This window comes from Cloeon dipterum, chromosome X (genome assembly GCF_949628265.1).
Source record: "Cloeon dipterum chromosome X, ieCloDipt1.1, whole genome shotgun sequence".
In the NCBI taxonomy this organism is placed as follows: domain Eukaryota; kingdom Metazoa; phylum Arthropoda; class Insecta; order Ephemeroptera; family Baetidae; genus Cloeon; species Cloeon dipterum.
In genome coordinates this window covers 32,080,704-32,095,463 of record NC_088790.1, presented here as the reverse complement: position 1 = coordinate 32,095,463, position 14,760 = coordinate 32,080,704, and the positions used below count along the sequence as shown (strand labels likewise).

At 40.3% G+C, this 14,760-nt stretch overlaps 3 protein-coding genes across 3 annotated transcripts in view; all 3 read right to left on the bottom strand.

The window, feature by feature from the left end:
- Positions 1-14,760, bottom strand: part of LOC135946710 (uncharacterized) — a 244,670-nt gene that overhangs the window by 180,830 nt on the left and 49,080 nt on the right. The window lies entirely within an intron of this gene.
- On the bottom strand, positions 9,776-12,305 carry LOC135946196 (cullin-3-B-like). Its single transcript, XM_065494292.1, has 8 exons — positions 12,144-12,305; positions 11,910-12,080; positions 11,746-11,850; positions 11,132-11,253; positions 10,898-11,081; positions 10,676-10,839; positions 9,965-10,222; positions 9,776-9,910 (listed from the first exon to the last, which is right to left on the bottom strand). Exons 1-8 carry the CDS (start codon positions 12,234-12,236, stop codon positions 9,886-9,888), a joined length of 1,122 nt encoding a protein of 373 aa, XP_065350364.1. The 5' UTR covers positions 12,237-12,305; the 3' UTR covers positions 9,776-9,885.
- On the bottom strand, positions 12,268-14,161 carry LOC135945102 (cullin-3-like). Its single transcript, XM_065492515.1, has 7 exons — positions 14,112-14,161; positions 13,698-13,903; positions 13,459-13,641; positions 12,885-13,088; positions 12,652-12,831; positions 12,358-12,601; positions 12,268-12,311 (listed from the first exon to the last, which is right to left on the bottom strand). The coding sequence occupies exons 2-7, from the start codon at positions 13,893-13,895 to the stop codon at positions 12,268-12,270; spliced, it is 1,053 nt and encodes a 350-aa protein (XP_065348587.1). The 5' UTR covers positions 13,896-13,903; positions 14,112-14,161.

The following is a 14,760-nucleotide window of genomic DNA, read 5'->3' as shown; positions in this document are numbered from 1 at the left end:
TATTGACTTCCTCTGAGTAAAGGGGTGAGTTTTAGGGGTTGTTCTCGGATTCAAAAAATTATTTTGTGAAACAGAAAGAAAATTAAAGAATTTTAGTTCAAAAGAAATTGTTCGGGGATGCTTTAGAGGGTTGTTTGCGGTCCAATTTTAATAAATCTATCATCAGAAGGGTGGTTTAGGGGATGAAAATTAAACTGAGGGTTGGTAGATGCAAATCAATGCCGAAAATGACTAAAATATTTTTCAAAGTCCAAAAATTTTCAAAAATTAACGATTTTAAATCAAACAGGGGTTGAAAATGGGGTTGGTGGAATTGCAATAATTAAATAGAGGGTAGATTTCGACCCTAGAATAACATTTAAGTCTCTGGCGGACCAACAAACAAAATAAAAAGCTTGAAAACAATTTATTCTAGCCCGCTCCAATTTCCATTATCCCAAATTGCAAATAAACGCAGCAAACAGTGGTGCAACCCCATGGCTGCTCCCCCGAGAATTATGTTTATTTTGGGTCGTTTAGTACGTGAGGCTAATTGGAGGGAAAGCGGGCAATCTGGAGCAGTTGAAGGGCGAGTAAGTAAGTTGAAAGGCGCGCGCCGAGGAAACAAAGAAGGCAAACAGAATAGGTTGCGGGGTTGCGTTGGGTTGGGGTGCACGGACTGCGCGCTTGTTTGCTCTTCCGACTACGACTACTACCCCTATTTGCTCAGGGGCGGTCTTATCTGCAGCAACAGCCAACAACAAAGAAAACCCTAATTAATATTTAATTATGAACTCGGCTCGCGCGGCGGCGGGCGCGACTGAACAAATACCGCATCGCCCGCCAGAGCTTCTTTGCCAATCAAATGAACACATCTCTCGCGGCGACTGCTGCTGCAGGAACAAGAAAAGCTATTAAAAAATATACGTGTTTAAAACTCGGCCACGAGTCTCGTGTGCCCTGCAATGCCTGCTTTTTACTTTATTTTATTTGTGTTCCTTGCCAGTTTGGCAGCTGGAGCAAAAGTTTTGCTCGGAAATTAGTTCCAAGGACCGATTTGGCCGAGTGAAAGGCATCATTTGCGGTTGAAAAGTTTCAACCGCTCACAGAATGAATGCAGCGCACCTCTAAATGAAAAAGTTCGACTCTTTTGGACGCAGTCGCAGGGAGCAAAAAGGAACCGCTTTAAATTTGTAAACGGGGAAATGGAGCAAAATAAAGGATTTTTTAATAATAATTCCGGAATGGCTCTTATTCAGAGGAAAATTTTAATATCAGGTAGATTATTGCGTCTTGAACGTTTTTGGAGCCCTTTGAGACCTCAGTATTTCGTCTTTATGTGGTGCAATTTAAAAAATGAGGCGTGTGCATTGGATTTTAACTTGCCGAACCGATCAAATAATCACCAAATTTTATGTCCTAGGTTTCTAATTAAAATTTTCAGCATTTTGGAATTGTAAAGGACTTTCCATGACATTTTTTTTAATTACAGAGTGGAGTTTTATTCTATTTTTGTGAAATTTCATTTCAAAACTAAAAAAATACTAATTTTTCATTTTTAAAATTCTTTAAAATCCAAATCTCGGGTTTTAGTAATCATAATTGCAAAAACTACCCACCATTAGACTCGTCTTAACCTTCCCTGACCAGCTAAAGGGTTGAGGGGTGCTCACCCTCCACCCCCAAATTGATATAAAGGTTAAACCCCATGAAAAATGCAAACCTTTTAGAAAAATTGAATTTTTTACTCTTTTGCAAAGCAGGAGGATTTAAAGGGGTGGAGGGTAAGCGCCCCTCAATCCTTCAGCTGGTTAGGGGAGGTTTAGACGAGTCTAATGGTGGGTGGTTTTTGCATATCTGATGGTTAGAACCCGAGATTTCGAGTTCCAAATTTTAACAAAACACAAAATGTCGAAAAATTCGTCTTTTTTAAATATTTAAAATTCCAAATCTCAGGTTCTAACCACCAGAAATGCAAAAACTACCCTTTGTTAGACTCGTTTCAACCTCTTCTAACCAGCTGAAGTTTTTACGGGTGCTTAATTTCAACCCCCTACCTTAAAATAACTGACAAGTCTTTTTATGAAGGAAATTTAAGTCTCACATATATATACTCGAACAAAATTTAAAGTTTTTTTTCCAGCAGAATTTACCTAAAACACCGCGCTGATATATTTTATTTTAAATTAAAAATTAACTAAAATTCAATAATATTAGTTTTAATTTAAAAATAAAAATTAGTAATATCGCATGAAAATACTATTATTTTATTTTAACATAAACTCTTTATAAGGAAGAAAATAAAATTTCAAGGTGAAAAATTCAACAAAATTTTGTTTTGTTTTTGAGCCAGAACCAATTAACCGCAATAATTTTTATTTATTTAAGAAGTAGTGTTTTAAATTACCACAATTATTTGTAAGTGATCGGGATAGATAATCGAATTGGAGCGTGTGTAACCGAACCGTGGCGTAAAATGAGCCGGCTTTTACGACTCTTGACGATGCAAACACGACGGCTGCAGGTGATTCATAATTGAAACACCGTTGCCGACGCCGCCGCTAACACCGACAACATCACAGTTTGCGTACAAGCGCACATCAAAATAGATTTATTGCGTGCACTCAGGGGCACGCGGCTTTGTTGTCGGCTGATGTATTGTTTTGCTGCTGCGCTAAACACAGCACATGAATTTATAGCTAACGTCTCTGCCGCTGACAGACCAGCAGACACAGACAGTCCGTATACACTTTGACTTTGACTTTGAGACGCGCGGTCCGTGCCTGCCGGCGGCCTTGCCAAACTTGGCCCTCGCGCTCGCTGCGGATGCTTAACTCGATTCGCTCAGCGGCTCGGACAAAGAGGCCCCGAGGTCAGCAGCTCGCATCGAATTAATTAAAGACTCGCTATACTCGCTTCGGCGTCGTGCTTCCTTAATCAAAGGGGAGCGCAATTTCAATTGGCGCCGCTAAGTTAAGCTGTTATTGTCCTCACTCAATAATGCGGCAACGTTTCCGCGGTTGCAAACGACAGCTGTTAGAGTTAGTGTCAATTCCAGTCGCTTTTAGATTTGAACATTGGCTAAATAAAAATGGTTAAATGGAACAGAAATTCGAAAAATATCATTTTCAATTTGGAATGGCCAAAATGAAGCTAGATTTTATGACAAATAACTTGGAAATGCATGAACGGATCCTTTAGGATTAATTTGAGGCCTAAATTAAGCTAAAGTAGCCATGTAAATTTTTCCCGCCAAAAGAATTCCATGTTAAATGCCTCTTGTAAGACGCTTTTCATTATTCTACCGATTTTTGGTGCCTAATTTTGAAGCTAAAGAGTTGATTCATCGATTTATAGCCGCAGAAGTTCATCAAAAGTCGATTAAAACCGATTTAAAAGACGGAAATCAGAAAATTCTTTGCTGGAAGAATCCTCGACGCTGATTGGCTGACGCAACTCACGTGACAGCAGCTCCCGCGGTTGCCTAGCAACAGATTACAGGTGTTGTGAATTGCGCTGGAGATGCTGACGTGCGCGTTGTCAGCCAATCAGCGTCGAGAATTCTTCCAGCAAAGAATTCTTGATGATTTCAGTCATTTTTTTCGCAATTAAATCGGTTTAATACAACTTTTCACTGTTTCTGTGGTTGTAAATCAATATAAAAACTCTTTAGCTGCAATTAGACAGCAAAGCAATGCATGAATCTAACCCTTTGGATTCATTTGAAGCCAAAATTCTCCTTGTATTCTCGTGGTAAGGCGTCTTCATCTCAATTTCCTTGGAAAAAAACGCGCAGTTTCAAAGTCTTTTGAGGCATTGAGTAAACATGCTGCACAGTTTATCACAAGTTTACATCACAGCCCTTTGGCTCGACCGCCCCAACTGCTTCCGAGTCTGATGCAACTTTTAATTTACTTTATGACAGAATGCAAAAGCTGCTGAGAGCGAGTTTCTCATAAATGCACTTTGAATGCTTGTGGTTCCGATTGTGCAGAATGAGAGAAGCAGAACTCGGCGTATTATCCCCGTGCCATACGTCTGGAAGCGCAGCAGCAGTCGGATTTATTCTCGATAGCAAATCAGGCGGAAAATTCAAAAGGCATGTAGTCTCTCTCCCCTTTTCGGGATCAAGCCAGATTAGGCGATCGACACGAGAACGGAAATCTCGAGTGGAAAATGTACTTACTTTTGTTACATTCAGGGCTGCGAATTTGAAACAGTCGAGTGATTGAGTTTTATAAATTTTTAATTTAATGGCTTCTGGGAGCTTTCATTAGATTTAACGAATTTTTTTAGGAACAAATTTACAATTTTAGTCACTAAAAATTATGATCTTGATCTGAGTTGCGATTTGTGTTGGTTTTCCCGCCAATCAGGAGTCAATATGGCGTCGAAATTTATAATTATTTGAATGTTCGCCCATTTAGACGCTGCGCAGTAAACTTGTGCGCATCTGAAACATGCGCAGTATGTTCAGATCGCTTCTAATTCTCACAGGGAATCTGAAACTCATCACTGCGCATGGCTGACCCAATTTAAAACCTTCTGCGCAGGCGTAATTCCCACCGGGGGCCGGGTTGCAATCTGTGTTGGTTTTCCCGCCGTTCAGAATTCAAAATGGCGTCGAAATAATGGAGGCCAATCAGGAGACAGTCCAGCGGACAATCAGAAGCGTCGAAAAAGGGGCGTGCCGACCTAATAATTTCACTCCCGCGTATTTTGTTACATTTCTATCAGCCTGATGTGCCATCTAACGGTTGATTCGCCAATCAGCTGTTAGTTAGATTTAATCGAAGGAAATTTGACTGAAATAAATATAAAAGAGTCTAAAATTCTCCACCCTAGCTCTCGTCGTATATTTCCAGGCTGGGAGAGTGTGATTTTGGCAAAAGAGGATTATTCAACAGATAATAGCCAGCGGAGAGAGTGTCTGGATGGTCGGCGGGAATCCAGCCGAGCGAAGCGAGCGAGCGAGGAAAAAGAAACATGGTCGTCTGACAGCAGATTTTGGGGCGTCCTTTTTAAATCTCGGGTGCGTGAGCCGCTTGCTCCGCTCCTGGCCATTGTCCCGCGGAAAATCAATTCTGCGCCCACCGTCTCGAGGAGATGATACCTCGTCTCTGCGCTCGTCGAATGTTTTGTGCCGCCAATTCAAGAGAAGAAATTCGTTTCATTTGCGCTGCGGCTCTGAATGCGAGTCGAGATGTTTGAAAGCGACTGCGCTTTGTTCGCATTTTCGTGTGTCTTGAAAGGGCCCTTTTCTCGAATGCAATGAAGCCACTCGATATGTACTCAAAGCCGCGGCTGAACGCGTGTGCGCTGACGTCTGGCTGTCAGCGCGCTGAATTTTTTGAAATTCGTCAGACTCTGAATATTATATCTCGTGGCAGCCGTCAGCCTTTTCAGATTCAGACAGCTATTGATGCGATCAAGTCAATTAAAATTTTATGTCTCGTCGCTTCTTGAATGATGGACTTGTTTTCCTGCAGCCACGGGAATAAAGCTCAAAAGGACGGGGAACCTTAAAAAGGATCGATTAAAAATTATTTTCTCGCTGTCGAGATCTGTCCAACGGCGTGGGAAATCTTTTAGGGAAACTTTGTTGTGAAATAAAATAGAATTTCAGGTTAGGAGACACTCCTCACCGTTTTGCAGCCATTTTTCTCATAATATTACGCTGCTACTTAGGTAATATTGGCTTCAAATGAATTCTAAGGGATGAATTCATGCATTGTTTCCTTTCTAATTGTAGCTAAAGAGTTGGTATATTGATTTCTAACCACAGAAACAGTGAAAAGTTTCATTAAACCGATTTCATCGCGAAAGAAAAGACGGAAATCATCAAGAATTCTTTGCTGGAAGAATCCTCGACGCTGATTGGCTGACAACGCGCGTGTCAGCATCTCCCGCGCAGTTCGCAACACACGCAAGCCGTTGCTAGGCAACCTCGGGAGCTGTTGACGAGCGTGTTGCGTCAGCCAATCAGCGTCGAGGATTCTTCCAGCAAAGAATTTTCTGATTTCCGTGCTTTAAATCGGTTTTAATCGACTTTTGATGAATTTCTGCGACAATAAATCGATGAATCGACTCTCTTTATTAATTTTAAATCGCAGAAACACATTAAATGGTGCATTAAACCCATTTAATTGCGAAAGAAAAGACGAAATCATCAAGAATTCTCTGCTGGAAGAATCCTCGACGCTGATTGGCTGACAAACGTGCACGTCAGCATTTCCAGCGCAATTCACAACACCTGTAAGCTGTTGCTAGGCAACCGCGGGAGCTGTTGATAAGCGTGTTGCGTCGGCCAATCAGCGTCGAGGATTCTTCCAGCAAAGAATTTTCTGATTTCCGTGCTTTAAATCGGTTTTAATCGAGTTTTGATGAATTTCTGCGATTGCAAATCGATGAATCAACTCTTTAGCTTCACAATTAGGCACCAAACATCGGTAGCAGAATGACAAGCGTCTTACAAGGGGCATTTAACGTCGAATTCTTTTGGCGGGAAAAGGCGTTTGATGTACACAGCGACAATTTCAACAAGAAGACACTCCTCCCGAGTCAAGGAGAGTGGGATTTTATAATTATTGCTGTCGAGACTTTTACACTGAGGCTTAAAGCAACCAAAAAACAGTTAAATGGTGTTTATTTTTTATTCAAATTTCATTCTAAGCGATGCCAGAATTAATTCAAAGCATTTAAGAGAAGAAACACGAGAACTGACGGGCGGTTTTTGCGCCACGCGAGCTGTAAGCGCGTCACGCAGCATTATATTCGGCGCAAATCCGGTCGAGGATAATGAGAGCAGCACAAAATATGGAAATAGTTTCTGACGTGCAGCGAAGCGGCTTTTCCTCGTCTCCCCCGTCAGCCGGCATGCGTTTGGCTTTTTGCAAATTGAAATAGCCACACAAGATCCATTACGGTAATGGCGAACAATTAAGTTGTCAGGCGGGCGCGCGCAGTGAAATGTGGGGATGAATATAAACAAGTCGGGGCGAATCGCACGAGAGCACTTAATTGTGCACTCGTGAGACGAGCAGAGAAATTTCACGAGTCGCCAATTTCACTGCCGGTATGTTTGTGTGTGAGTGTGTGTGTTTGTATTTGCATTCTGTCGAGAGAGAGAGAGAGAGCGAGCGCACAGTTTGTTTTTGTTGCCGATCAGAACTCAGCCCGCATTCACACTACACACACACGAGGAGCAAAATCAATGCCGCGCGGGCCTGCTGCTTTGTGTGCACGCTTGGATTTATGCACGCTTTTAGTTTTTGTTCGCTGCTGCTGGGAAATTCCGTGCCACTTGCTGAATTACTCACGTGTTGCTGATTAAAATTGGATGCTGTGTGCTGGATTTGCGAAACAATGAGGGCCGCTCATGGAAAAACCTTTTAGAGCAACATTTTACCTTTTTCCTAAATTAAAACTAAATTTCTCTTCTTTTTATTATTTTATTTTACAAATGGCATAATTTAAGATTTTTAAAATATTCATGGATTTTGTGCAGGAAAATTGATAACGATCTTTTGACGAATCTTTAATAGAACAATCTAATTCTTTATGAAGCTCTGAAAATTTAATTACATTTTATTCGTGCACTATAAAATATAAAAAATGTAGAAATTATATTTAAAAAAGAAAAATTTGTATGATTCATTTAAGAAATAAAACAATTTATGAATTTGGCGGTGCAGAAAATTTGATTTTTAAAGGAAAACTCACCCTCTGGGGGATGAGGGTTGATTACAACCCCTTCAACAAACTCAAGACTGTTCAATTAGTTACCATATCTGAGGGAAAAAAACGTGAAAATAGCGTAATTTCAATTTAGTGTGTTATTTAGGGGCGCAAAAAACTCGTTTTTCAAACTATTAGGTCGGCACGCCCCTTTTTCGACGCTTCTGATTGGCCGCTGGACTGTCTCCTTTAATTTTGACGCCATTTTGAATTCTGAACGGTGGGAAAACCAAGACAGATCGCAATCGGGACCCCGGTGGGAATTACGACTGCGCAGAAGGTTTTGATTTGGGTCACGCATGCGCACTAATGAGTTTCAGCCTTCCTGTAAGATTTAAAACCGATTTGAACATACTGCGCATGCTTAAGATGCGCACAAGTTTACTGCGCAGCTTCGAAATGGGTGAATATTCAAACAGTTATAAATTTCGACGCCACATAGACTTCTGACCGGCACAAAACCAACACAGCTCTAACTATAATTAAAATTCCCTGAATAAAATCAACTTTTTTAAATTTTGTCTCTGCAAAACAGGCATTTTTTTGTAAATTCCGACCTAAATTTTCATCAAAATGGCTGCGATGTGAACGCATTAATCCTTTCCCAATTTTTTGCAGCATTTTATCTCCAGTTTGAAATTTGCAGGAGGGATTTGTTTGTTCCATCAAAGTAATGAAACGCGCTCAGGCCTGCTCTCCGGCTCTCTGTACCTGCGGAGGCGGGATTAACGCGGCGGCGATCGCTGCGAGAGCTTGTCTGAATTGAGATGCGCATCAGGTAGGATCATGAAGTGTGGCGGAAAGTTTGACGCGGCGCACAAAAGCGCGAGTTGACATCAATCCGGACGGGGGCGTACGGGCGGACGAACGAGAAAGAAAAAGCACATATCCATCTGCTGCACGGCTGAGCCGAACGTGCCGAACGTGCCCCGCCGGAAAATGACAAAGGGTTGAGCAGCAAAACAGCCCCTACGTATCAATCGGGCCATTCGGATGCGCTGCACCACGCCGCCACTCTGAATGCGCAATCAACCGTGCTATTATTTCCCTGCTGCACACAAAACACACACACACCGACGAGAGACCGAGGAGAGCGAGCAGTTTTTTCCCAAGTGGGTCGGAATATCGGGCGCGCGCTGATTTGCTTAATTCGCATGTCAAACACAGCCTGCAGCCGCCAAACGCCGAACGCCAAACGAGCGGACACGCTAAGCCCCCGCCGCCGGCCGACAGACAGAGAGAGTCATTCCGTGTTGGCCCAGATCGCAATCGAGGTCTTAAAATTGGAGTTTTGGGACGGGGTGGAATCTGGGAAAGGTATTGCATCAGTTCAGATGAGTCAGAGTGTTGCGGTGTGTGGTAATGCAGCTTAATTGGTTAGTATATTGAAGAAAATAACTGATTTGCCCAGAGTTTCTTAGAAATACGTGCTATTTATCATTTAAATCGATCTAAATTTATCCATTTAACTTTAAATAAATTAAAATTAAATGATAAAAATGTAAAAATAATGAAATATTAAATTATTTGAAATATTTGGAGGAAATAATTATTTCTAATTTTTATTTTATATTAAGAAAGGTATTAAAGCAGAATGATAGTATCCTTTTATTTTAAAATATGATAATGCATTATAGCCTATCAAATATTTTGTTTACTTCTAACCTTTAAATAATTGCTTCCAGGGTGAGAAAAACTCAGGGTGTTGAAATTTAATAGCGAGAAGATTAAAAATAGTTCTATTGAGTCTCGAAAGCTATTTTTATTTTTTTTCAAAAATTGCAGATGTTTGAAAAGAGCGTGTGTTTGGCCTGATTAAAATTCAGCAGTTGATAGTAGCGTCAAAAACTGCCAATATTTAGAAAGCTGATTAAATTTCCAGTTTTTTTTCCTACCGAGCAAATTTTTCTCTAATTCACCATTTCCGCACAAAATTCGCCTGAAAATTTCAACCGGCCGTCACAGAACCTTAAAAATTTTTAGGGAAAAATATAAAATCCCCAAAATTAGTTTAATTTATTCAAGAATCATCTCAGAAATCGTTTTCCCATTTTAATTATGATTTTCAGAGATAAACCTCGTACTCCGAACGTCAAAGCAACAGGAAAAACTATTTTGCAATTGATTTATTTACAATTATTTAATTTTTAACAATATTATAAATCTTCGTCACGCGACGTAAACAAAGTTGTCACTGAAAATTCAAAATTAAATTTAGTATCCAGCAAAAATCATAAAAAAATCTTACTTTTCTTTCTTGAGATACTCCTTTTCAACGAGTTTCTCAATTTGCTCTTCGATTTTCTTTGGTTGCGGCGTGAACCTGTGCTTCAGTTGGTCGATCACCTCGCAGATTAGCGGATTGAGCTGGATGCTCTTGCGCGCTTTCGCCACGCGAACGATCGCAGCTTCCATTTCGTGCCCTCTCGACTTTTCAAGCATATCGTCCGTCACCTTTTTCTCCTCCACGCTCTCTTTGCTCGTGTCCAAATGTTGGATTCGCGCTCTAATAAGCCAAATCAAATTTTTGTTAATGCACCAGTTGTGTTCGAAGGTGCCAACAGATGGTGCCACCGTATACTCTAGTAATAAATTTTATTTTAAATTACTTCCACCGTGATTTTAGACTCAATCCTGCTAATTGTGCTTTATTCACTTAATTTTCTTTCTTTTGACGTGCTGAAAACCAAAATCAGTCAAGCCATTCGCCGAACAAACGTTGGAAAATATTTTATATTTCAAAAAATAGTTTTTCTCGATTCTACGGCGAATGGCTGGACTGATTTTGGTTTTCAGCACGTCAAAAGAAAGCATATTAATTGAAGAATGCAGACAGGCAGGATTGAGTCTGAAATCGCAGCGGAAGTAATTTAAAAATAAATTTATTACGAAATTATACGGTGGCGGCTTTGAACACTGAGGATTTTTGTTAAAACTGGCTAATTGAAAAAAAATTTACCTTTTGCGCTTAGTTTTGTACCCTTCATTAATCGCAAATTGGTCCTCAGGTTTGATTTCTTGCGATTCGGCCATTTTTTTCAAGACCGTCATTCGGCCAGTCGAAAGTCGGCTGAGAATCATTTTTAGTTTTTCATCGTGGAAGTTCGTTTGTGCTTTTATCTCCTTTACAAAGTAACCAAAATTATGTTATTTTTTAATTTAATTTAAGAAGGGTACTTGCATTATATGTCAAGGCCAAATTGTCGTTGAAGAGAAGAAGAACGATCACCAAGGGCGTTTGAACGTTGAGCATCTCCGATCGGACAATTTGTTGATTTTGGTCATAGAACGATAACTTCAACTCGGCAGTCCCGTAATTGCAATGCAGTCTCAATTTCCTACTCTCGAATTTCCCCAAATAGAAGCTATTAATCAAAAATTTAAATTAAGGGAAAGAAATTAAATGTATAAATACGCTTTGAATGGTTCGAAAATGCGAAGAAGATCACCAGAAATGATGAGATTTTCCTGGATATCAACTATGTCATCCCACTTATAATTCAGCAGAGAAGTTACACGCAAATCCACTCCAGATTTCTATTAAAATAAACCATCATGAATATTCAATTCAATGCACCAGTTGGATAAAACCAACTTGCTCGAAACCGCCAACAGATGGCGCCACCGTATACGTTAGTAATAAATTTAATTTTAAGGCACTTTCGCTGTAATTTTCAGACTCAATCCTGGCACTGTGCATTCTTCACTTAATTTTCTTTCTTTTGACGTGCTAACAAGCAAAATCAGATCAGCCATTCGCAGTAGAAACGTTGGAAAAGATTTAATGATTGAAAAAATTGTTTTTCTCGATTCTACGGCGAATGGCTGGTCTGATTTTGCTTGTTAGCACGTCAAAAGAAAGAAAATCAAGGGAAGAAAGCACAGTGACAGGAATGAGTCTGAAAATTACAGTGAAAGTGCATTAAAATTAAATTTATTACGAAGTATGCAATGGCGCCACCATCTGCTGGTGGCTTCGAACACTATGGGCTTATGCAACTAATGAATTCAACTCTAGTAAAATATTACTGAGCTTGTTGGCAATCTTTTAAACTCGTCGTAGCAGTCTTTGGACAGCTGAATGTCTTTGAACATTGCCTCGATGTTTTTTGTAAAATCCTCCCCGCAATGCTCCTATTAAATTTGAAAAGTTGGTGAATATAAATTTCATCAGATTGTATATAATCTTAAACCTTGAATCTGCTGACCATGGTGCGTTCAAAGTCATTACCAACAGTTTTGTTTAGAATCAGTCGGTGAGCCAGGTGTTTTTTGAAATATATCTCAAATTCATCGCGCTTCTCCAGACTTGTGAATATCGTCATCACTTCCTCCATTTTGACCTCAATGTCGTTATCAGAAGCCTCAATTTCATTAAGAGATTATATAAATATTTACAAAAATGAACATTTCTTATTATTTATTACTTCTCTTTCTTTCCTCATGAAGCTGTCGATGTACAGCGAAAGGTTTTCCGAAATATTCGGTTTGCTGCGAACCAATTTGTGGAATTCCGCCATGAATTGTTCTTCGGAGCCACCATGAAACACCTCATGGGCCAGTGATTGGAATTTCACCTTCAAACTCAATAAATTCTGCCAATATTATTATTTAAAATTAAGTTTAAAAATGATTTTGCACTTGCTTTGATCATATTGATTGCAGCTTGGGTGACAATCACGGATTCTGACAATGAGTGGTTTCGACCTTGAGGAATGGGTTGTTCTTCTCGACAAATCACCTCAAAATGCTGCTGGAAGGTTTTGACGCAGAAATTGAAGAGAATATCTACGCCCCCGTCGTGCTTGCTGACGAAATCGTACACCTGACGGACCACGCCGGTCTGCGCCTCGAGTATCAGTTTGCAAAGCGCTCCTTCACCGATCTAAATTGGGATTGAATTAACTATAATAGAGGCAAAGTTTGTACTCAAACCTCAATAATGTCCTGCAAGCGCAGCCGAATTAATTCCCTCTCGGCTAAATCGGTAATTTTGGGAATTGTGCTTCTGTGCAAATACATCTCAGCCCTGTTTTTCTCGTCCAATATCAGCTTTTGCGCCTTTTGGATGTACGCCAGAACGTCTCCCTCAGCGATAAAATTTGAGGATTGCACCTAAATTGTTAGAATTAAAGATTCGAATTGTTTAAAATATTTTTGGGCAAAACCTTGTAAAAATCCTCAGAGTTTTGCAGAAACTCCGTCTCGAAATTCTTTTCGTAGCATTCCATCGAGTCTGAACCGAGGTAAACAAGCAGGTCAAGCGCAGATTTAATAGCACTCCTGTTCACCACGTTTCCAGCCCGATCTTCGGCGATCATTACGAGAATGTCGGTTAAGAATTTCTCTCTGATATCAAAGCAACCAAAAATCTGCAAGATTTAAATTGGTTTAAGTTGGTTTATCGATTTGTAATAGCAGAAAAACATTTTTAAATTGCGAAAGTAAAAACAAAGTCGGAATTAACAGCAACCCGGCAAGAAATTGGATATCCAAGGATATCAGCCTATTGACATGTGTTGTTCAAACGTACATCTTCCGGATATCTTTGGATAGCCTGAGGATATCTTCCGGATATCCTTTAGATATCCTTGGATATCCGATTTCTTTCTGGGAATTCATTTTTGCTTGACGCTGAATGGCTGATTCAACGCGCATGTCAGCAGCTCACGTGGAAGATCCAGACATGCGCGTTGCGTCAGCCAATGAGCGTTGAGGATTTAGGTGTCTTTAAAGATATACCTCATCTTTGAAGATGGCAATGCCCAGGTCGAAAATGGGAGCCAGGCTTTCCTGCTTGATGTAACTAATCTCGAGGTACATGAGGATTTCCCTGATCATGGCCATGGCCACTTTGTGGTCGGCCCACTCTTTGTTGACGCAGTCCAAGGTGCTGCCCTGCTGGGACAACACCTTCAGCTGCACCTGATTTCATTGCACTTTTAGCCTCCAGATAAAAAAATAATAAAAACAATCCTTACAACGTCTCTCAAATGCTCGGTAATGAGGTCGTTGACCTTGGAGTACAACCATCCGCCGCCCTGCCTGATCGCCAGGGTGTACGTGTTGCCGTAAAGGTCCATGTAGCTCAGGTGTTTCGACTCGACTTGCGTCTGCATGTCTTTGATCGCCCTTTCCAGGCCAGGCCAGACATCCCCTGGCCTCTGACTGTGCAGCATTTTTAGTCCTGACAATGAGGTTGAGAGGAGTAAATGTAAAAAATGATTATGATTGCATCGGTATATATAGGAAGACTTTTCTTATCAGCAGAGGCGAAGAAAGTAGACTTTTTAGGATGGTAATATCATTTTAAAACATTTACGGCAGTTAAATGAATTATTATTTTACAAAATCAGTGAATTTGAAATTATAAAGAAAAAGAATTATAGTTTTACCGTTCCAATCCCTGCGTCGGATGCAATGGCAAGAGTTCTTCCGATTTTGGTGGAGCAATGCAGACTGACACTTCGATAAGAAGGCTCTGCTTGTCGGGATATTTCAGATAAGATTACACGAAAAACGACTCATAATATTATTATCTCGAGTTCCTTTTGATAATAAAGAACTATCGAGGAGCATAATATTATCAAAAATTTCATAAAGGAAAAGAGAATAATTAAATTATTTTCGTTATTAAAATTACAAACTGCTAATTAAGTAAATTAACTCCTCCATCAATTACAGACATTTAAGCTAATTGTGACGAAACGGGAGCAGCAGCTAATTAAAATTTTGTTTCGCGTGTAATAAAAGCAAGCGAGCCAAGATGGAAATTGTGCTGCTGCATTCTCCTCTCCGTGGTGCGCGGGCGCTCGAGACATTAAAAAAGTTTGAACGGCCGGCAAGTGCAGGGAGAAATGGCTCATCTCGCTCAAAGGGCGCGCCTCGGGTGAAATATTGAAAATTATATGAGGCGTAAAAATCTTTATGCGCGTAATATGCAATAAATATTTATGGATCCTCGTGCTGTCGGCCATTCGGCGTCGGATAAAGTGAATTAAACGAGCCAGCCTCGCCGCGCGCCTTTTTCCTTCCTTCCTGCAC

Excerpts from the sequence above, each read along its gene's own strand:
- LOC135946196 (XM_065494292.1), bottom strand. The coding sequence starts at position 12,236 with ATGGCGGAATTCCACAAATTGGTTCGCAGCAAACCGAATATTTCGGAA. Across the intron at positions 11,082-11,131 it reads ATTTTCGAACCATTCAAAGC|CTTCTATTTGGGGAAATTCG; the intron begins GTATTTATACAT and ends TTTGATTAATAG. Across the intron at positions 10,223-10,675 it reads TACAAAACTAAGCGCAAAAG|AGCGCGAATCCAACATTTGG; the intron begins GTAAATTTTTTT and ends TTGGCTTATTAG.
- LOC135945102 (XM_065492515.1), bottom strand. The coding sequence starts at position 13,895 with ATGCTGCACAGTCAGAGGCCAGGGGATGTCTGGCCTGGCCTGGAAAGG. Across the intron at positions 13,642-13,697 it reads CCGAGCATTTGAGAGACGTT|GTGCAGCTGAAGGTGTTGTC; the intron begins GTAAGGATTGTT and ends CAATGAAATCAG. Across the intron at positions 12,602-12,651 it reads GCTTGCAGGACATTATTGAG|ATCGGTGAAGGAGCGCTTTG; the intron begins GTTTGAGTACAA and ends ATCCCAATTTAG.